The sequence below is a fragment of the Furipterus horrens genome, unplaced genomic scaffold (assembly GCF_987537825.1).
Source record: "Furipterus horrens unplaced genomic scaffold, mFurHor1.1.pri manual_scaffold_10, whole genome shotgun sequence".
Lineage (NCBI taxonomy): Eukaryota > Metazoa > Chordata > Mammalia > Chiroptera > Furipteridae > Furipterus > Furipterus horrens.
The window spans coordinates 50,824,645-50,846,887 of record NW_028327180.1 but is presented as its reverse complement, the minus strand read 5'-3'; the positions used below and the strand labels follow the sequence as shown (position 1 = coordinate 50,846,887).

The window sequence follows — 22,243 nt, the reverse complement described above, 5'->3', positions numbered from 1 at the left end:
CCCAATGCAACCTTTTAATTCCAAGCAGAGTTACCCTCCCCCAGCATCATCATCTCACACACACACACACACACAGTGGAAAGGGATGCCAGCATCTGGGCAGGAACAAAACCCAGACCTGGGCAAAAAATATATATATATAATTATATACACATATGTATTTGTAGAGAAGAAAAGCTGGGAATGTGATTAGGTAGGGGAGAGAGTTGGGTGGGGAAAGCAGCTGGGGGTGCCCCAATAAATTACATTCTTAAGAGAGCATGGTGGGGGATGCATGGGTATGGTGGCACTGGGGGGCCAGGACCCCAGCCTGGCCTCTTGATCCCACCTGAGGGAGCCTGAAGGCCTGGCTCTGCCTAGGACCTGGGTCTCAGAAGGTAGGATTCTAGCTCACTTTGCCTGAAGGCTGATGAGGGGCTGGGGTTCAGTATAGGCGGCATCTCCACTCTAAGCCAAGGCTTCTGGGGAAGCCACAGGGCTGAGCATGAGGCTTCAAAGCATAGGATTTGCAAGGAGAGAACAGGTTAAGCTGGAGGGCAGGGTGGCCTCCCTACCGGAGGCTGGGCTGAGCTCAACCTTGCTCCCGCTGGGGTCAGAACTGCGGGAGGCCCAGGCGCAGGGGAAGCTGTCTGAGGTGAGGCGAGGAGTGCTGGGCAGATCCAGGGTCCTGGCCTAGTCCCTGCCTGCCTGCCTGCTGCTTCCCGCCCTCACCCCCTCCTGCCAGGCTTGAGGGTACTAGCCGGCCATTGGTCTAGATATTAACAGGCCTGTCGACCAAGTGGCACCTTCCTGTTTCCTCACTCACCCTCTTGGGGACCTCTCCATGGGGTGGGGACAGGGAGAGGGGTGCAGACATTAACTGCGTGTGCTGGAGTCCAGCCTGGGTTTGCCCTGTGCAGTGAGGACCAGGGGTGAGGGAGGGTCTGGTTCCTTCTGGGAAGAACGTCCCTGTCCCACAGCGAGGGCCTCGGCTCCCCTTGACCTGGCACATGGGGCCAGCCCCGCCTCTGTCTGCCTACTTGCTCCCCCCAGACTTGATGCTTTCCGTCTAGGGACCCAGCTCCAGAGAACAGCAGGGGTGGGGTCAGACATAGAGCGTGGGGGTGGTCAGAAGAGAGAAGCCTTCTTCTTGAGTTCATTCCGCTTCCACAGAGCCAGCTTGCTGAATTCTTCGGGAGACATGGCAAATACCCTGGAGAAGTCCTCAGCTGACAGATGCCTCTGTAGGGGGACACACCAAGGCTGCTTAGGGAAAGGAGGGTAGGGCTAGGCTGAGCCACCAAGGGGTCTTCCCTACCCCCAGGAGCCCCTACACCCACCCAGCGCATTGTCCCACATACCTCCAGCCTCATCCGATCCACACCTGGAGGCAACTTGGTCCGCCCCTTATTGGTCACCACCAGCATTTCATAGGGATAGATCTGGGGGTCAGGGGAGGGGCAGTCTTAGGGTCATAGAGTTCTCTGTCGCTGTAACCCCTCAACTCCCCAGGCCCCTCATCAGCCTGCAGGGGCCATTGGGTTCATGCCATGTTGCATCCATCTTCCCCAGCTTCTCTGCTGCCCCCCATCAGCAACTTCAGGAGGACCCCTTAGCGCATTCACTTCCCTGGCTTCTCCGCAAGCTGGCCCCCCTCTGGAGATGCTTCTGCCCCCAGCCCACCACCCCCTGGCTCTGCCGCTGCCCCTCACCTTCTGCTCCAGCACACAGGGCAGGGAGTTCCCCCGGTCCATCCTCCCCCTCTGGCCCTCTCCGTTCTGGGGAGACCAAAGCCGCAGTGAGCCAGAGTGGGGCAGGGAGACCTCCCCAGCCCTACCCTGGGCTTCTCATGTGCTCACCAGGCTACTCTGTGGCCCTCCCCACCTCCCCCAACACTGCTAGTCTTGCTAGTCACTTGTCCATGGCTTCTGGTGCTCCATGTGTTCCCCTCCAGAAAGCACTCACCTGCACACCTGCAGGAGAGAAGAGTCAGAGTTCAGAGGCAGCTCTGAGGTCGGGAAGCCTCCAAATCTGCCAGCTTGGCCTCCCCGACCTCTAGCCACACAGCTCTGCTCACAGAGCCCAGCTACAGACCCAGCTGCCCCAGGGGGACTTCCTGAGCCCCCTCCCTGGCTCCCCTGACCCTGCCTCTCACCTGGGCTTCCAGTCTCGCTCCCGGATGGGCTGAAGTCTGTGGACTGTAGCTAGAAAGGACATAGAAGGATCAGAAGGGAGCTGGCGTAATCCTCACCAGTCCCCTTCACTCTGAGGGTCTTCCCTCTCCCTCAGGTGGCTCAGTCCCTTAGAGGACGCCACACACTCATGCTTCTCTTGCAGTCCCGGGCCTTACCCGGCTCAGGGTGGGCCTGCCATAGGCCGGGAGAGACGATGACTTAGACGTTCCAGCATGCAAGGCTAGAAGAGAGGGAGAGGCCCATCAGTCCCTCTGGCCTGACAGCCATGTCTGAGAGGCCTCCCTGTCCGGCCTCCCCGGCCAGGGCAGGGCAGTGAAGGGGAGACCTGAGGGAACCTGGGGGGCCTCTGTTGGCTTCCAGTTTCTGCCCATTACCTTCAGCGAGTGGCATCGTGCTGGTGCCTTGGGACTACCTCTAAGGCCTTCCCTCTCTCTCTAACAGAAGTGCACCAAAAACTCATTAGGGTTGAATGCCTGCATGTTAAAATCCATAGTTAGCCAGCGATAGATAATGAGGCTCACCATAGTAAAATGAACCTCTGGGATATAAGAATAAATCTGACATCTTGTGAGAATAATCAAGTCACCATTTTATCATGAGCGAATTTGGTAACCAAATTTCAAACATTTGACATTATAATACAGCAACAACAATTTTTCAGTGCTCTCTGCTAGATTGAGCCAGCAGTCAATGCACGTGGCATTCACCTGATCAGATGTCACTTTCAACTTGCACGTTAAATACTATCACTAAGCTTTTAAGCACTGCAGATAAGTCAAGAAAACTGGTTTTCGGTAATAGACTTTCCTAGAAAAACTTGGTGCCTAAGATTCTTAGTTTGGGCAGATCTCAAAATTTCTTCATCTCCAGTTACTAGAAATTGTTAGCATTCTACAGCAATCATTTTAAACAGACTTTTTGTTTAATGTTTAACCTTGACAGACTCAAAAGTATAAGGAACTGTCTTTTTAAGACATTCTTATAAAATCTGTTACTTGGAAGTTTAATTTTTAAGATACTTAGTGCTTATTTTTGTGTAGAAAATTATCTGCTTTCGCAATCATCATTCATTATTGGAGCATTTTGCTTTTGTAATTAAGTGTACATTTCTACTTCAACTGACCGATAAAATTTCAGTCCACCAGGCACACAAGAAGGCTTTCATTCCAAATTACTTGTGTATGCATATTTATGTTTGAAAGTGATTGATGTCACCATTAAACCAGAATAACATGCTCACCTATAGTTCTGAATTTGTTAAGGTGGGTTAGCTGTCACAGGAGCCCACGCAATCTTACTATCTTTGATCACATACACGTTCAGGGTGCCAAAATGAAGATGATGGAGACATCTGGCCAGTCAACTTTGCAAGACCATGTGAAGTTAAAGAGCCAATTTTGACTAAAAGCAAATTCTAGTGGAACACGGAGACTGAGTTCAACCTTTGGAGCATCTCTGTCTCGTTCTTCAGGCCTTAGCTACTTATTCCACATTCTCCAAAAAGGCCTCTGTTACCTCTTCCCATCCATCCTGCAATACCATCCTGGTCTTCTGGTGACCCTGCGGATGTCCTAGCCACCTTAGGGTTCCTTGAGTCCCTCATCCCAGGGCACAGCAGGCAGCCTCTTCAAGGCCCTCCCCCTGGGGCCTTGCCGGCCATACCTGCTTCACCCTGACATTTGAAGCCTGGGTGTCTCACTTTGTGGCCACAGTGCCTTTCTTTGTTTACAGCTTCCTTCAGTCTCGCTCCCAGCATATCTGCTCACCAGTCTCATGGGCCCCTCTGGGGTCTTGCTCCCCCACGCTCCCTTGTCCTTCAGCCTGTGCTTGGGTACAAAACTGCTTTCACCAGCATGCAGCAGCTCCCTTGGCCCCTCATTCCACAGTACCTGCTCAGAAATCTCTGCCTGGATCAGCCACGGCCCCCACTGGCAGGCAGCCTGTGGAGCTGAAGCCCAAAGTGCATAGCTTATCATCATTACAGAGGCAGCTCCCGTCCCTGTAGGGGTAGCTATTCCAAACCTTCCAATTCTCAGCAGTCTCCCCTTCTTTCACTCAGCAGACTACATCCACTGCTGATGTGGCTCGCTCCCAGGTCAAGGCCCCAACCCTCAGAGACAGAGGCCTTTCCAGGCCAGACCCAACCCTGAGGCTGGGCCCCACCTTGACCTCCTCCGAACCAATCCTCAATAGGCTCTTAACGCATGGTCTCCAGGGTTCGTCCCTGCCCTCTCTGCTCTCTCTGCAGTTGCCTTTCTCACAGCCTCGCTACTACCTGTCATCGAACAGCTCTACCTGAGAATCGACCCCACCCCTCAAGCTCCCAACTCAGTCAGACTTGCACATCAAACCCCACTTTACCAGACCTGGCTCTTCACCTTCCCCCAAAACCTGCCTCCCTCATGATCTCAGTTCTAGGTTCGTCATCACCCGGCACCCAAGACAAAAGCCCACGTGCCTCTCCCTCACCTCCCCCGCCCAATCAGCCATGGAGTCCAGTTGATTTAATATCCTGTCTTTCTCAAACCCGTTCCCTCTTCTCTGAACCTGCATGTATTTTAGCTCTTACCCAGGTTGCTAGCAACTGTGGTAGAATGTCTCCAAATATGGCCCGCATCACTTTCCCCAAGGCCTGTGTGCAGTTCCTGCCATCAGGAGGTGGGATCTCTCCCTCTCCCAGGTCTGGACTGCCAGTGGGCTGTGCTGACCAGCGGAACGCAGTGACAGTGGGGCTCTAGGGCTTCCTGGGCTAGGCTTTTAGCAGCCTTGTAACTCCCAGTCTGGGCTCTAGATCTCCTCTCTCCTCCCCGGCTGCCACGCTCTGAGGAAGTCCAGACTGGACTCTGGGGGTTCAGAGCATGGTACCCAAAGCGCTGGCTGCCCTCTTCTCTGATTCAATCCTGCCACCATGTGGCTCACTCTGGGCTCTGGGTTTCCAGGCTCCTCCAGGCTCTCTCCACAGGTCAGGAGGTTTCCTGTTCCTGGCCTTGGTTCCCACAGTTCCCAGTGTTTGCGATGCCCATCTCCCCCCTTCGCTTTGTCTCATTCTTCAAGACTCAGCAGGCCCGACCATCCGACCCCAGGCCCAGTCACCGTGCACTGTGCACGTGTGATCGTATTTCAGTACCTGTGGCACTGCACAAACCCCCACTTCCACGTCAGTGTTCCCAATGATTGGAGGCTATTGAAGGACAAGACTATATTTTTTCACTCTTTAGAATCCCCAGTGCCTAGCACATGGTGGACACTCAATAGATGTTTGTTAAATTAAATACAACTGGACTTCCGGCCAAGATGGAGGCCTAGACAGACACGCTGCGTCTCGCTCCACAACTAAGAAAGAATACAACTACTGTACCTCAAAACTAGAGACAACTAGAAGTTCCAAAAAAATCAAACTGCATGGAAGTCCAACTAACAAAGATATAAAAAGAAATACTCATCCAGACAGGTGGGGGGGGGGGCAGAGAGGACGTGGTGTGGTGGCAACGGCAGGCCGGTGGAAAGCGTAGTCACACGTTTTAAAAAGTCGGGAGGGACACCTGGGAGGCGTTCCCAGCACCAGACCAGACTGCACTGCTCACGGTTCCAGCACCAGGGAAAATAAAGCCCCATTGCTTCTGACGGTGCAAACCAGTGGGGGTTGGGGCAGAGGAAGAAACTGCTGGTCTCTCAGCAGAGTCCCTTGTTTAAAGGGCCCTCACAGTCCTAGAACGTCCGCAGACCCACCCACTCTGGGAACAACGATCAGGGCAACAGATAGAGAGGTGCCAGTCCCATATGAAGTGGGAGAGGTGCCTGGAAAAGGAGCAAGTGCAGAGCAAGCGGCATTATTCCCTCTCAGACCTCTCCCCCACAAACAGTGCCACAACATGGTGAAATGGGTTGCCCTGTACTGACAAATACCTAAGGCTCCGCCCCTTACAATGTAATAGGAGCAACAGCTCTACCTAAGACACAGAGGCAAACAAACACAGGAGCCTGTCAGGATGAGGAGACAGAGAAGTATGGCCCAAAAGGGGGAATGGAGCAAGGTTCCAGTGGGAGAACTAAGCGACGAGGAGAGAGTCAACCTTACAGATGAGGAGATAGCCAACCTAACAAATGAGGAGGTAGGCAACCTAACAGATGTAGAGTTCAAAACACTGGTGATAAAGATTTAAGTATGGCAAACGCATAAGGGAAGAAGTGAAGGCTATGCTAAATGAAACGAAGGAAAATCCACACAAAGCCAATGGTGAAGGGAAGGAAATCAAGGTTCAAATCAATGATTTGGAACATAAGGAGGAAAAAAACAGTCAACCAGTATGGAATGAGAAAACAAGAATTGGAAAAAATGAGGAGAGGCTTAGGAACCTCTGGGACAACTTTAAATGTGCCAACATCCGAACCATAGGGGTGCCAGAAGGAGAAGAGGAAGAGCAAGGAATTGAAAACTTATGTGAGAAAACAATGAAGGAAAACTCCCCAAATTTGGCGAAGGAAATAGACATATTTCCAGGAAGCACAGAAAGTCCCAAACAAACTAGACCCAAAAACGACCACACCAAGACACATCATAATTAAAATGCCAAAGGCTAAAGATAAAGATGGAATCTTAAAAGCAGCAAGAGAAAAGCAGAGAGTTACCTACAAAGGAGTACCTATAAGATTATCAGCTGACTTCTCAAAAGACACTTTGCAGGTGAGAAGGGACTGGCAAGAAGTATTCAATGTGATGAAAAGCAAGGACTTACAACCAAGATTACTCTATCCAGCAAAGCTATAATTTAGAATGGAAGGGCAGATGAAGTGCTTCCCAGACAGGTAAAGCTAAAGGAGTTCATCATCACCAAACCATTATTATATGAAATGTCAAAGGGATTTACTTAAGAAAAAGAAGATTAAAACTATGAACACTAAAATGACAACAAACACACCTATCAACAACTGAATCTAAAAAATAAAAACAAAATCCAACTAAGCAAACCAGAATAGGAACAGATTCATAGGTATGGGGAGCATTTGGAGGGTTGTCAGCTGGGAGAGGGAAGGGGGAGAAATGGGGATACGGTGCAGGGATTAAGAAGCATAATCAGTTGGTACAAAATAGATAGGAGGAAGTTAAGAATAATATAGGAAAGGGTGAAGCCAAAGAACTTATATGCATGACCCATAGACATGAACTGAGGGGGGTGGGATTGCTGGAGGGAAGGTGGGTACTGGATGGAGGAAAGCAAAGGGAAAAAAATTGGAAGCACTGTAACAACATAATCAATAAAATATACTAAAAAAAACAAAACAAAACACTACTGGCTAATTCTGCTTTACCTGATGCACTCCTTTACCATCTAGCCTTGTTCCATGACTGGAATTCTTGCCCTAAGAAGAGCATGCGCCCCTTGAGCCAGTGATGAATTTTCTGTCTCTCACACCCACAGTAGCACAGTGCTGGGCAGAGGACAGACAGACTCAACTGACTGTTTGCTCCTGGCCTCAGGGTCTGGCCAGGCAAGTCTGGCTCCCTTCATGGCACTCACAGGTATGAAAGGGTGTCCGGTCAGGCAGGGAGCGGGTTTTCCTCCGGATGGGCAATGACTTTTCCATCTCTTCTTTCAAGATCATCTTTCCCAAGTTGGAAGTAACCTAGGAAGGGAGAAAGGGAAATGGATCCAAGGCTGTAATACTCATTTTTTATCTCCAAAAGGTTCAGAGTTGGGCATATTGCAGGTACGAGTGGGGACAGATTTCCTCAGTGGCTCGGCTATGCCCAGGAACCCGTGGAGCCTGTCATTCTGGTCTGATGCACTGCTACACTGGGATTGGCCACCCTTGGGAGACAGGGGTCAGAGCTGCTCAGTATAACTCTGTCCCAGTGACCTTCTGTCCCAGGTCACAATGTCCAGAGCACAAGCCCATGTCACCGCCGGTGGCCTTTTCATGACTCCCAACACCTTCTCTCCTCCCTGGGAGCCCAGCAGCCTGCTCTCTTCCTTTGCTTCTTCTCATGAACTGCTCAGCCTGTGGAAGCCTGGTACTGATGGAGCCACCCTTTCTGTGCTTTGACCCTAATATTAACTAGTGTCCCCCCAGGAGCAGCATGAAAGCCCGGCGCCCCTTCCACAGCAGCAGCTGAAGTCCTGGGAAGAAAGGGGGCTCCTCACATGCTCAGGACACTCTCCAGGCATGAACCCGTTTAGAAGAGAAGACCGATGCAACTGGAACTTTTGTCCCAGGAAGACACAGGGAGGCTGGGTTGGGGTTACAAGATGCTACCTTGCTGAGTTCCTCTCTTTGACGCTCCCTGAGAGCCTTCATCTCCTCCTCAGAGTCATCATCTTCGTCCTCCTCCTCCTCCACCCCTTTCCTAGATGCTTTCCGCTTCCTCCATTCCGTTTCTGGGAAACACAGGCAAAAGCAAGTGCATCAACCATTTGCTCAGCAAGTATTTACCAGGTGCTGGCTGTGTGCAAACACTACAAATTATTTTTTTTTTTAATGAAACGAAATGAAATAAAAATAAAATTAAAAAAAAATAGTAACAATTGCCTTGCAATGGGGCTGGGTAGGCAACACACACTCCCATGGCTTAAATTCATTGGGGACCAAGACCTCGTCTCATCTCTCTTTTCCTTTCCCGGAGCTCCTACCAGAGCCTGGGATGCAGCACAAGTGTGGCAGAGTCTGCTGAGTGGTCCAATAAGTGCAGGAAAGTGACGAGTGACTAATATAGGACACTGATACCAGAAGCTCTAGAAGTGCATGCACAAAGAGCCTGCAGGGCTCACAGAGGACACGGGGTGGGAGTGGGTAAGGGCAGCTCACAGGCAACAACAGGGGGCTACAAGGCAGTGGCCTGACCCCCCTTACCCTCTGCAGCAGCTTCTCTTACCCACAACAGCCAGTGATGGGGGGCACGGCCAGTAGTCAGTTTCAATCTTGGCTGGCTGGTTGGGGTCAGGGGGCTGGGCTGCAGGGAACTTGGATGACTCGATGATGAAGTCCTCAATCAGGTGCTTGCTCTGAGGGCTGCCTCCTGTGGACTCTGGAGGTGCAGGTCAGCATCAGCCTGTGCACCCCTTGGCCCCTCACCTCTCCCCTTCACAGCCACGAAATCGTGGGTGTCAAAAAGAGGCACAAGGAAGAACACAGGGCACAGAGCACGGTGGCGTGCTGGTGTGGACGGTTATTCTCCTGTCCCCTCCCAGCCCCTGGCACAGCCTCCCAGCGGGCAGAGCAGGTCGGTCGGGGACCTCACCTCTCTGCCTGTAGATGGGTGGCTTCTTGTAGATGTTGGAATCTGGGCGAGTGGTCTCTGTAGGGAGTAAAAGCGGATAAGAAGGAGTGTGTGTTGATGGCTGGGGAGATCGGGCCAGGGATGAGAATGGAGACAGGAGGAATGGGGAGAAGACAGGAAATTCAGGGGCTCCTCTCTGGAGCCCAGAGAGAACCAGACTTCCTGCCACTGTCCCTTATGGGTTTGGGAGTTTCTGCACTTCTCTGGTTGGGTGGGAAGGAAGATGAGACTGCATCCACCCTCTTTGGGAGCTCGGTCTGGGGTCCGGCACCAGGGGGTCTGGCCAGTTCTGTGGGGAGCATGTCCCCAGGCAGTGGGGGACTGAAAGCAAGGGGATTCCTGAAGAAGAGAGGAGTTCCTAGGACAAAGGTGCAACCAGGCTGACAATAAAACCTACCAGGATGGTGGAAATGGGGTAGGCTGGTCCGGAGGGTCCCAGAGGTTTTTGGCGCTGAAATCTGAGAGATGGTTCCAGGGGACCGGCTGCCCACCCACACCTGCAGAGCAGAAGTGAGGTTTACTATAGCTCCCAGGTCCCTCACTCTGTCCCCTCCAACCCATGCAGGCGCAACTTCACCTTCCTCTACCATCTCTGTCCTCCCACCTAGCAGCCCACAAGTCCCCAACCCCAGGGCAGAGGAAGGCATCCAAGGACTCAACCTGCTGATGGTGCCTGGCCTAGGGACAAAAGGTTACTCGAGGTCCTGGGTCAGACAGGAGAATAGACAGAGCTGGCCAGTGGCCGGATGAGGGCCAATGACTCTGTCATCCCCTGGGCTCTGCAGAGCCCTGTCTGGATGCCTGTGGGGGAGGGGTTGGGCCTGTCAGAGCAGGGCTGTGGGTGACACTCACCTCTGGGGATGGTGGGGGGGATGTGGATTTGGGTGACAGTGAGCGCTGCGAAGGAGAGGAGCTGGTCAGAGCCACAGGGTGGGGTTAAACCCTCATCCCTACACCCCCAGAGGGGCCACTTCATCCCCCACCCAACTCTGCACCCTTGCCCGGCCGATGTCTGAGCCACCTCGTCTCTACCAACCCTTCCAGTTCCCAGTGCTGGCCCTCCGTCCTGCTCCCTCCTTGTGCTCTCCTGAGCAGAGTCCCAAGTCTGTCCCTGGGACGCATGGAGAAGCCCCAGATCCTGGAGCAGTGTGCTTCTGCTCTGAGGGCCAGCCGAGGATGGCTGTGGCCGTGTCCTCAGGGCCAGACCCACAAGCATCCAGGATGGAGCCTGCGCTCCTGCCCGAGCATTTAAGTCTCCCCCAGCCTGACCCCATCTCAGCTCAGCCACGACACTACCCCTTTCTCAAGCACCACCTACAGAGCACCTGGCATGCGCGCTTTACCTCGCACACTTGACTCCCTGGTGAGGTGGGTGGGCAAAGTGGTCACCTGTATTTTACAGGAGGGGACACCGACCACACTGCCACACAGGTCACTCAGCAGGGACTTTCAGCCGCTGAGTTCAGTGCTCCTGGGTGCTTTCCACAAATCTGCTCTTTCTGCCCACTCCCATGCTCCTCCTACCTGACCCTTGCTGTCTGTCGCTGCCATCGGAACTCGGTCAGCCCTGCTCCCCCACGGAGACCCCCAGCCCATCTCTGCCTGCTTTCCACAAGCACTCAGCTGCCACTGGTCCATTCCTGCGCCCAGCTCCCTTTCTTGTTTTGGAGTCTGGCTTCCAGGAAAGAAGGCATGACAGGGGTAGCCATCCACCCAGTGTGGCCTGGGGAAGCCCAACTCCAATGCCCTGTCCAAGAGGAACTTTCCCCCAACTCACCTCCCGGCTTCTGGGCAGCTCCACATGCTCCAGGAGAGAATAGGTAAAGTGAGGCTCGTAGATCATGAGGTCAGGCCGCTCGATGTCCAGGATGGCCTTGTCCTTGGGGATGGCAGCCAAGTCCTTGTAGCCCAGCACCTGATTGTCCATCTTGGCCTGAAGGGAAATGGTGGCAATGGAACAGTTGTGACCAAAGGCTCACCTGGGATCCTGGCCTTACAAACCAGGTTTGCAATTCATTAGGAAGGAAACGGACAGCCTTTTTAGATGTTGGCTCCTGTAAGTTAATAGTTCCATTGCTTAATTTTAAGGGTTTATAGTTGCCTTGAAAATCGTAGTCCTTCACCTAGTCCTCTGGGTGGGGGAAACTTCTCTGGATTTGGGGGTCCTCTCTGCCCACCAGCCCTGGCAGAACCACCATCAGGGAGGCTGAGTGAAGCCGCCCAGCATGGAGGGTGCTGGTGGCCAAGAGGTACTCACCACAATGCTGGAGGGAGAGCCAGGAACACTGGAGTCTCGGGAGGAGCTCACGCTCCCGGGGGAGGTAAGTGGTTGCTGGGGAGAGCGAGAAGGCGGGCGTGGGAATGTGTGTGCGGGCGAGGGCCGCTCCAAAGGCTCAGGACCGGCCCCGGAAGGGTGGGCCAGGGCAGAGAGGGCTTCCTAGGCCTCTGGGACCCCAGGGTGCGGCGCTGCGGGCAACCACCAGGTGGCACCATCGACCCCATCTGACCCTCGGCTGGAAGCCTGGCTCCACCCACCGCGAGCCCCAGGCGCCCACTGCCCAGGTTTCGGTGCAGCCCGGCGCACCTTCTGCAGCCGATCCATGCAGTAGGGAGATGGCCGGTCGGGTCGCTCGCAGATCCCTGTGCGCGATGGGAGACGACAGGGCGTCAAGCTCTGCCCGGCTCCTGGGCGCTGAGCGCGTGCGGCCGCGAAGGCAGAAAGGGCGTCCCACTGGGCTGTAGCGTCCTCATCCCTCGGTGGCTCTGCAGGCTGCTAGCCGAATACAGGGCCTGGAAGGGGACGGAGAACGTGCCGGCCAGGCTGTCAGGCCGGGGTCTCCGCGGGCTGCGGCTGGGGCCGGGGCCGGGGCCGGGCAGTCCCTCGCGTTTGGCCTAGGCTCCGGAGAGCAGGGCGGAAGGGCGCCGGCCTCAGGCTTCCATTCGCTCAGCCTGGCGGGCCTGGGAGGCGGGAAAGTGGAGGGCCGCGCTTGTTTTTGAGCCATTGTTCTCTGGCTAGAAAGGAAATGACGGCAGGGGTCAGCCTTCCCGGTGCAGCCGCTTTGTCACACCTGCCCTGCCCTGGGGCTGCAGGCCAGCTTCACCTCCTCTCTGCGGCACCAGGTTCCCTGGCTCTGTGCTGGCCCCTTGTCCCACTCCCCCTCCATCTGCTGTTCTCTGTGCCACTAGCTCTCATACCCCAGGAAGGGTGGACACAGAGGGTCTCAGTAATGCCTGTGATGTGGGCACACCCAGAGAGAGGACAGGGTACCAAGCAGACTTGGGGTGAAGTGGTCAGATCATTGGCTGGGGGCTGCCACTCTGCCCCCCGGGTCTGCCGCTGGTTCCAACCCCTGTGGCAAGGGGAGAGGAGGGTAGAGGGATCCCACATCCCTGTGTGCCTGTCTCTGTACATCAGTCAGACTCACTTGCAGAGTAAAGCACCCTTTGGGGCCAAGGCCCTATCCCAGCTTCCCGCAGCCTTCTCGGATGCCTGTGCTGAGGTTGCCCTCTGAAGAGCTACTTCCCTTCAGGCTAGCACCGCTGCCCCAGGCCAGTGGGAAGGCATCCTGGTGGGTGCTGCTCTCCCTTGGTTCCTAGGAAGGAGCTCCCTGCAGCCACAGATTGTCTTCTTGCTCAGTGACTCCCTTAGCAATGTTCCCCTTCCCCCTCCCCCTATTCCATCCGGTACTAGACACATAATAACCATCAATGGATGCCTGGCTGAGTTTCCAGTGTGATGGGGGCTGTGGGATTGTCTTTCTGTCTGCTGGCAGTAAGCCACAAAGTGAAGAGAACTGATGGCTACAGAGTGGTCCAGGGAGAGGCAGCATAATGAGGTGGTTAAGAGCATGAACTCAGCTGGACCTGGGAGAGCCTGGGGGTGAGTACAAAACTGCTACTCAGAAGCTGTGTAACCTTGGGCATATTACACACCCTCTCTGTGCCTCATGTTTCTCATCTGTAAAATGGAGGATGGTGTCACAGGGTTGCTCTGAGTATCAGATAAGTTATAACACATGAAACACTCAAAACATGAATACTATGTAGAGTATTATTATTATTTCTCTCTCTCTCACTGAAGACAGAGTGCTGGGGAGCCTCCCCCATTGGCTGGGATGGCAGCAGGGGGAGGTTCTTACACTGAGTGCACCAAAAGCTAGAAAGATGAATGGATAAGGCCCTGAGCATGTCAAAAACAAGATCGTGTGGCACCTGAATTAAACCTCTTTCCTTTTGCACTGGCACCTGCCTCACAAGTTTGGCTTTTGTTACAACAGGCAGCCGAAACTCCATTTCATTTGGTTGCATCTCCACAAGGACTAATGAACTTAGATGTTTTTTTCTGTAGTTCTTTGCAACAGAGGATCATGAAAGACTGAGATCAGTGGTGCTCCCAATCTTATCACCTGTTTCTTTATATCAGGTAATTTTTCTGCTCACTGTCTCTCCACCATCAAAACCACCTGTGTGCTGCACAAGCAGCCCTCACTCCCACTTCCCTGCCTTAGTGCATGCCCTTTCACTTTTCTCCATCCACCTCCTTGTCTTCCAGATCCCACGCACCCTTCAAGGTTAGCCCTTAACCCTCATCTCCTGGGAAGCCTCCTGACCATTCTAGTCCTCAGCCTTCTCTGAATTCCAGTGGGACTTTAAAGGAAAAGTGTGTAACTTAGACCTTGATTTTTATGTTGCCTGACACAGGAACGTGTTTTTATACTTTTTATTTATTTTTCTAACTAGAATGGCTGCTCATTTTTGGAGGGCAAAACAACAATAATAATAGCTATCATGTTTTGCATGCTCGTGCATAGATGATTTTGTTTCATCCCCCAACAATGCTATAAGGTAGTCCCATTTTGCACATGAGGAAACAGGCTCAGAGAGGTTAAAAACTTGTCCAGAGTCATGGAGCTAAAAATGAAAATCATTGGCATGACTCAGAGTGCCTACCTAGTACCATGTCAGGTGCATCGTGAGAAAAGTCTGCCACATTTCTCAAGTCTTTTTTGATTTCTGGAGCCAGAGCTTCTCCAAGACAAGACTCTGGCCAATCAGTTACACCAGGTTTTTGGTGCTCATGGGAAGACTCCATTCCACAGCTTCATCTTTTTCCTGCCTTCTTAGCTCAGTTGGTAATGCTTTTAACTAGGTGTCTGAGGACCAGAATAAACTCTAGTACATATTCAAGGACCTGTTAGCTCCCTCTCACTCCTCTCTAATCTTTAACTGCCATTGTCACACTAGCTATACATTTGGTTTAGCCCTAAAGGCTGACACTTATTCATCCATTAGCCCATCCATCCACTCACCTATCCATCTACCCATCTATTCATCCACCCATCTATTTATCCATCCATCCACCGCCCCCCCCCACACACATCCATCCATCCATCCATCCATCCACCCACCCATCCATCCATTCACACACACACCCTGGGCCGTCTATTCACTGAATTCTTTCTCAGCACCTATTCTGCAATGACCACAAAGCTGCACTCTGTGATAAGTCTTCTGGAGAACATGAAGATGAGTCAAAGGAGCTAGCTGCCCCTCCAGAAATGAGACATGTATATAGATAACTCCCGTGCAAAGCAGAAAATTACATGTGCCAGATAAGATAGTGTAAGGGGCTTTGAGAGGTCACAGGAGAGAGGATCACTCCTGCTGGGATGTCAAGAGGGGAAAATTAAGAAGATTTCTTAGAAGAGGAGGCAGTATATGAGATAGGCCTTGAAGGATGTCCTGTTTGAGATCATACAAGAATTGAAAGAGGGATTCTTGAAAGAGAAAGCAGCAGGAGTAAAAGTGGGTCTGTTTGCAGAACAGCATGCATGGCTGAACTGTGGAGCTCATGAGGTTGAGGTATGGTTGGGGCAGGGGCATGGGGGCCAGACTATGAAGGCCTTGAACCCAGACTGCAGGATATAGATTGTGTTCTGTGGGCAATGAAATCCATGGATATACTTGGAAACATGTTTTAAACAAAGGAGTGACAGATCCAAGCAGTGCTTTGGGAAAATGAATCCGGTCACAGCCTGGGAGATGCACTGGAGAGAAAGAGGCCATCCAGAGAGAGACTAGCCAGGAAGCTATGGACGCAGTTCAGACGGGAGCACTGTGAGGGCCTAGACTTGGGCATGGGGCCAAAGATGGGAGATAGCCTACGGGCAGGATGTGCGAAACAGGACTTGATCTGGAGATCTGCCGTGGAGAGGCAGTTTGCAAGACAGGAGAGGGGGAAGCAATGAACTCACTTTGGTCAGGTTGGGGTGGAAGTGGGTGCAGTAGGTGAACAGGTGGGACTGTCCAGGGAGAACAGGAGGTTGCAGGAGAAGCAGGCTAGAGATAGAGATTTGGGAGCCATTTGAGCTAGAGGTGATGGTCTGCATATGAGGTCTGCCAAGGGAGAAAGAAGGTCAAAATCATCCTCTGGGAAACACCCAGGGGACTAGAATGATGGCCAGAGGCAGCATGAATGGGAGGAGACTTGGACCGCTAGCTCCTTGAAGGGCAGGGGGTGTGTCTAGCAATTCTTTATATTTTTAGCACAGTGAGTATGCAGTCAACACTGGGAGGATGGGAGGGGGCGGAGGAGGGGCTGAGAAGGAACATCATCACCCAGAGAAGGCCAGAGTGCTTCAAGGAGTGACAGCCTGCCCGCGTGGGTGTCCAGTCCTGCTGGCCTCTGAGATCATCTTTAGAGGAATATGAGACCTTGTTAGGAACCATAGGAGGGCAGGTGTGGCCCAGGTCCATGGTGGGTGCTTCCCAGGAGTGTGATAGAAGGGTGGGACGGGGCCAAGAAGAGGAACTTTGGAAGAGGCAAGACTGGCTGAAGGTCTTTAAGGAAAGGGGAGATTGGACCATGTTTGCAGGCAGAGGGAAGGATAATGAGGAAGAGATGGCTGCAGGAGCCAGGTTCCAGCATGGTGGGGGGACCGGTCCATGCCCAAGCAGAGGACCAACTTTGGAAGGAAACACTTGCTTCCCTGAAAGGAGAGGCCGGGGTAAGAAGCAGGGTAACCACGTACAGCAGCATTTAGAGGGGCCAGTCTCCATCTGGAGGCTTTTATTAAAAGTGAGAGATAAATATATAAATGAATGAATGAATGAATGAATGAATGAATGAATGAATAAAAGCCCTGACCAGTGTGGCTCAGTGGGTTGGCGATCATCCTGCAAGGCAAAAGGTTGCTGGTTCGATCCCTGGTCGGGGTGCCTACGGGAGGCAGCCAATCAATGTTTTTCTCTCACACCAATGTTTCTCTCCCTCTTTCTCCCTCCCTTCTCCTCTCTCTGAAAATAAATAATTGTTTTTTAAGTGAGAGATAAGGTCCTACGCAGATCTCACAGGCCAGTTAGGTGGAGATTAAAGAGAGCTGAGGTTTGTGAGGGTCCCAGTGGAGAGTATAGGTGGCTGAGCAGGCTGGGGAGGACAGAGCTTCTGGTCTCCTGGAGACTGAGGCTGCACCTGGGTGGCCCTGGCGCCCTCCCACTGAACAGCCATTTGAGGTGACCTGGAGCAGGGTGATGGCTGTCCATCAGTGGTAACTGCCCAGGCACAGAGAGGGGGGAGGGGTCCAAGATAAGCTGTGTCACAGGAACATGTGGTCATGCTGAGACCCACACTCACATACGCACACTGTCCTACAGGCACAGCCATTCAGAACGGGGTTCAAAATAATGATGTCTCTGCCAGTCACCCCGGCCCCCTCTAATCCACAGCTGTCCACAGCCCCCTGCCCATCCTTGTGCTGGGTGTAGTCCCTCAGCCTCAGGTTCCTTCCTTGTCCTGAGCCACACCCCTCCAAGACCCTCACACCAGTGTTAGAAAGCACACTGGTACCTTGTTAATATTTTGCCCTTTGGGGGGATTATTTTTTAATTTGTGCTAGTCTATGGTGTTCGATGTTACTGGTGAAATTTTAAACCAGGACAGAAAATATTCTGGGAGGAAAGGGTGTGTGTGTGTGTGTGTGTGTGTCTTCGGTCCAATAACACCACAGAGACAACGGTGTGGTGTGTGTGTGTGTGTGTGTGTGTGTGTCTTCGGTCCAATAACACCACAGAGACAACGGTGTGGTGTGTGTGTGTGTGTGTGTGTGTGTGTGTCTTCGGTCCAATCACACCACAGAGACAATGGTGGTGTGTGTGTGTGTGTGTGTGTGTGTCGGTCCAATCACACCACAGAGACAATGGTGGTGTGTGTGTGTGTGTGTGTGTGTGTGTGTGTGTGTCGGTCCAATCACACCACAGAGACAATGGTGGTGGTGTGTGTGTGTGTGTGTGTGTGTGTGTGTGTGTGTGTGTGTGTGTGTGTGGCTTCGGTCCAATCACACCACAGGCAACGGCTTACTCCACCCACGTGTAGCCCCGCCCCCAAAGCTACTTTCCTCCAAGTCCACACCCCCTCACACTCCACCTCCTCCAGCCCCACCCTCTCCCACCAAGCACACCCACTGCCTATGTACTCCCTAGGTCCCAGCAAGCTCTGCTGGAGAAGGCCACAGGGCAAGCTGCAGCAGGAAGGTAGGGCAGTATGGAAGGAAGGGAAAGAACCTGGGCGGAAGGTAAGCCCAGAGGGCGGAAGGGACATCTCAGCTTCCTGGCTGGGATCAGACCCTGGTGGGCTCCTCATCCTTCCCAGGTCCCGCCCTGCTGTGCTGCCGGCCTTATCTGAGCCACCAGCCAGCCCCACCTCACGCTGCCCACCCCAATCTCCAGGACAACTAGAGCCTCTCAGCTCCCGGAAGGGGCGATAACACCCGCCCACCCAACCAGCTGGCTCTTGCTCCCGGTAGGCGCTGACCTGACTGTGGCTCTCCCAGCTTACAGAAATGAAGGCCCAACAGGCAGACGCACAACCTGAGTCCTCTGGCCCAGCCTCTGCTCCTGTCCTAAGCCAGCCACCACTTGCTGTGCCCCAGCCATTGGGCCAGGGGCTCTGCATTCACACGAGCCAGTGCCCTCCCCAGTCAGAGATGAAGAAACCCTGGCTGAGAGCTTAGCTTGCCAGAGGCCACCAGATAGAAGCCAGGCTAGAATTGCTACCCAGCTTAAAGTCAATGAATACTCTTTTCAGAGGGTCCCAAATGATCCCACTTAATCTGAACTTGGGACTTTGGATCCCATGTGTTAACCTCATACGGCGGAGCCATCTAGAACCCCGCTTGCGGGCCTGGACGGTCGACAAGGAGCAGGGAGTCTGTGGGACTTGGGCTCTGAGCCTCCAGGCGGGGTCAAGCTGAGGTGCCAACAGTAAACCGTTATGAAATGAGGCCAGCTGTCCAAGTGGGCTGGGGTCAGGGTGGGCAGGAACTTTGCCCTCCCCCGTTCCTCTGGTTTCATTCACAGTGTGACTGAGGTCCCTGCTCCCGCCAGGCTCTGTCTGCTTTCCTTTCCCTTCTTTAGTTTCTTCATCCTTGCTCCCTGGTTTGTTTCCCTTTCCCCTCTCCAGCTCCCAGCCCCACCCCCGCTGTTACTGTGGCAACAACTCAGTGCCAGAAATAAAGGCAGGATCTGGCTAGGTTGCCAGTCCCCAAAACAGCATCCCAGCGCAGAGAGGGGACGGGCCCACAGGCCTGGAGCGTTGGAAGCAGGGGGGCCCAGGCCTGCTCTGAGGCTGGGCTCTGCGGGGAGGGGCACCCATGCTCCTCCAGAAAGGATGTGGGGTGAGCAGGAGAGGGCTCCCTGTTCTGGGTCTGTCAGAGTATCCCTTCCCTTCGCCTATCCTGAGGCCTGTGCCTTTTCCAAGACTGGAGAAGCCCTCACCGCCCACCCACCACCACCCTGTTCTAGATGCTGGGACTCGGGTTGGGGTTCCTCTAATGCCAACATTCTCCAGCTCCCTCTCACACTCCGGGAACCATCATGCAGGAGCAGATGGGCCCAGAATCTGGGACCTGGTCTGAGAACCCATCTGCTCAAGGCCTGTGTCCCCCACGCCCTGCTCCTGATGACATCAGGACTGGGCCCAGGCACCCCCTTCCTCCCCCCTACCCCACACAATGTGCATCTATTCATGTGGTTTTCTTAGCTCTCTCACTTTGGTTTCTGTATCCTCTCTCTACATCCTCCCTCTGAGGAGCTCCTCCTTCTGTGGCACCCCCAGTCCCTCAGGCTTGCTTGGTCCTCAGCACATTCCTGCTCTGGCCTCTCTTTCCAGTGGGTCCTGGGATGAGTTGGACTGTCACTTGTATAAGCTGGTTTGGTAGGGCTGGGGGAGACGCAAGGGTCTTACATCCCAAATTCAGCTTTCTGAATTATGCGCCATCCCTATTCTTGCCTTTACACACACACATGTGCTCCAAAAGAGGAATTCCTATAGACCTGCACCCCCAGGTAGACAGCCTACCCCAGGTGTTCCACAGCTGGCCCTGGAGAGGCGGCAGCACTGAGGCGAGATGCACACGTGGGCATGGGCAGGAGAGCCCACACTGAAACAGTTGCAAAGCTCATGCACCTGCTTGCTAGATGACACCCCCCACTCTCCCAGAGAGGCCCCCACACAATGACACACTGTGCCCTGGACTCCCACTTGTACCCACCCACCAGTGTCTCCTTCACAGCCATTTACATCATGTGCTGACAACCCTCCCCAAGCTGTGCACGTTCCAGCAACACACGCAGAGCCCCTACCTCTACCCATTGCCTGGGGGCTTCCCGTGCCACCCACTCCCAAAGCACAGCTGCCTGTCTCCCAGACCTGCCACTGCTCCCCTGACTCTGGCACCTGGCAACATAGCCCCCAGGTGCATCTGCCCTGGAAAGGGCATTAGGCTTGTCGGGCTGAGGCAGGGCCGCTAGAAGGGGCATCTCTGGGTCCTGGGAGGCCTGCATGTCTGTTCAGCCCCCAGCCACTTCAAGTACATCAACAGCCAGCACCTGGAGACAGCTGGGGTCAGGCCTGCAGCCACACCCTACAACCCAACCTCAGCCTGCATCTGGCCCTCACCAAGCCTGGCCAGTCAAGGGCTAAAAAGGGCCTCCCCAGGGCCCTCACCCCAGGAGCACACACCACCGACCACCAACAGCATTCAGACCTCTGTGTGAACTGCTCCCAACACTGGAATATCTGTGGTACAGTGGGAGGGAGGTTGGCCATCCCTTCTCTCCCTTCCCTGTTGCTCAGCAAAAAGGGAACAGCGTCTCTGCCCACCCTGGGCCTCATCTCATCACTGAACTTCTGGCCCACACTGCTAGGTGAAGGGGCACTGGGGTGAGCACATGGAACTCCCCACCCCCTCTTCCATAAATCAGAAGGCGGTTGGATCAGATCAAACCCAGCTACTCCTAGGGGCTGGCCACTGAACAAGGGCCACAGCTGACCCTCCCCAGGCGCTCCTTGCCACCTCCCAGAGTCCCTCTCCCAGGCTGGTGCTGTGGCCCAAAGTGTCTGCAGAGGGGAAGAGAGTGGGAGACCCTGCCACCTACCTGTTCCCAGACAGGTGCTCTGAGCCTCAAGGCCGGGCAGAGACAGGCGCAGGCCCAGGTCCCAGGCTTCTGCTCTTCTTCTGAGCCTAGGTAGCAGGCATGGCTTCTAAGAACCCAGCCGTGTTTTCCCAGAGCACAAATAACAGGAAAAAAGCTGGCTGAGGTGGGTGGGGGACTGGAGAAGGAGGAGACCTACCCTTCTGGGCCCCCACCTCTCTAGCCCCCACCCTGCTCCTCTACAAGCCTGGAGCTTGGATCCCGGAGCTGAGCGGAGCTGGGGAGTCTGCGTCTGGCAGGCAGGCAGGCAGGGCCACTGGCACCCCCGCACCAGCACCCTCCCCACCTCCAGCTGATAGTGTGTGGCCAGCCCAGGGTGTGTTTGTATGTGTCTGCTCTTCCACCTCGCTCACTGGCTTGCTTGCTGCACTCAGTCCATTTCAGACAAGAGGAGCACTAAGCCGGCATCATGACGAAGCAGAATCGGAAACAGCCTGGGCCCGCCACTGGCCTCTTCCCATTTCCCACACCCCAGCCCCACCACACTCATGCGCATACACACACACACACACACACACACACACACACACACTCTCCGACCTCGTCCTAAACAGCCAGACTGGGCTTGACTCGGAGCCCAGGATGACAGCTTCTGGTTTCTCCAAAAACCTGTATCTCCTACACAGCACCTAACAGCAGCCACAGAGGCCTCCGGGGCCGCTGCTCCCTGGGTGATAAAGGGCCTGGACACTGAGGGGTGTGGGCACAGATGCCAGAATTGATCACCCAAGGGCAGATGGGAAGACTAGATGGGTGGGTCCTATGGAGACCTGAGCCCCCAGGGTCTGCGGTAGAGCACAGCACTGCTGGTGGGGGTGAGCAAACCCCATTTCTGGCCAGGGCAACTTCATCGAAAGGGGACTTCCTGCCGGGTGATGCCCAGGTCCCAGCACAGAATCTCCGGGATGTGCTCTCCCTGGCTCTGGGAAGACCTCCACCACTCCAGGACCCTGTCACCAGCTTGCTGGTTTCCTCTGAGTTCAGAGCAGAGCGAAGTTCATGCGTCACCCCAGAGGTAGGCAGGGGATGGAGCTCAGCCAGCTGATCCTGGCCCTGGCCTCCTCCCTACCTCTGCCGGGAAGACCTGCCTACCTAGGCAGCCTGCACTGTTGCCTCGGTAACCTGCCCACAGCCAGTCAGCTGATGTGTCAGCTGTCATTGGGGACATCTAGAACACGGGGAGGGGGCTTGGGATATGTGAATGGAAAGTCACAGGGAAGGGTCTGGAGGAGGGACAAGTGAGAATGTGCCCTGGGACCTTTTCCTCTAAGAGAAGAGAACAGGAAGGGGCAGGTGGGACAGG

At 54.1% G+C, this 22,243-nt stretch overlaps 1 protein-coding gene across 2 annotated transcripts; it reads right to left on the bottom strand.

Moving 5' to 3' along the window:
* Positions 1 to 21,247, bottom strand: DMTN (dematin actin binding protein). 2 transcript variants are annotated; one of them, XM_090290094.1, is made up of 15 exons: positions 20,884 to 21,238; positions 12,035 to 12,240; positions 11,228 to 11,383; positions 10,303 to 10,347; positions 9,848 to 9,947; positions 9,412 to 9,468; positions 9,046 to 9,198; positions 8,430 to 8,551; positions 7,694 to 7,799; positions 2,330 to 2,394; positions 2,135 to 2,183; positions 1,945 to 1,952; positions 1,692 to 1,757; positions 1,341 to 1,421; positions 1 to 1,221 (listed from the first exon to the last, which is right to left on the bottom strand). In XM_090290094.1, the coding sequence occupies exons 2-15, from the start codon at positions 12,050 to 12,052 to the stop codon at positions 1,108 to 1,110; spliced, it is 1,140 nt and encodes a 379-aa protein (XP_090146220.1). In that variant the 5' UTR covers positions 12,053 to 12,240; positions 20,884 to 21,238; the 3' UTR covers positions 1 to 1,107. The 2 variants fall into 2 exon arrangements, with proteins under 2 accessions (XP_090146220.1, XP_090146219.1); XM_090290093.1 differs by lacking the exons at positions 1 to 1,221; positions 1,341 to 1,421 and adding an exon at positions 11,708 to 11,782 and having other exon boundaries at positions 1,749 to 1,952; positions 20,884 to 21,247.
* Positions 21,248 to 22,243: the final 996 nt, after the last annotated feature.

Bases quoted from the DNA above. Each gene is read 5' to 3' on its own strand.
- DMTN (XM_090290094.1), bottom strand. The intron at 9,469-9,847 runs GTAGGTTTTATT...TACTCCCTACAG, and splicing joins ACCCCATTTCCACCATCCTG to AGACCACTCGCCCAGATTCC. The intron at 9,199-9,411 runs GTGAGGTCCCCG...CTGCACCTCCAG, and splicing joins ACCCATCTACAGGCAGAGAG to AGTCCACAGGAGGCAGCCCT.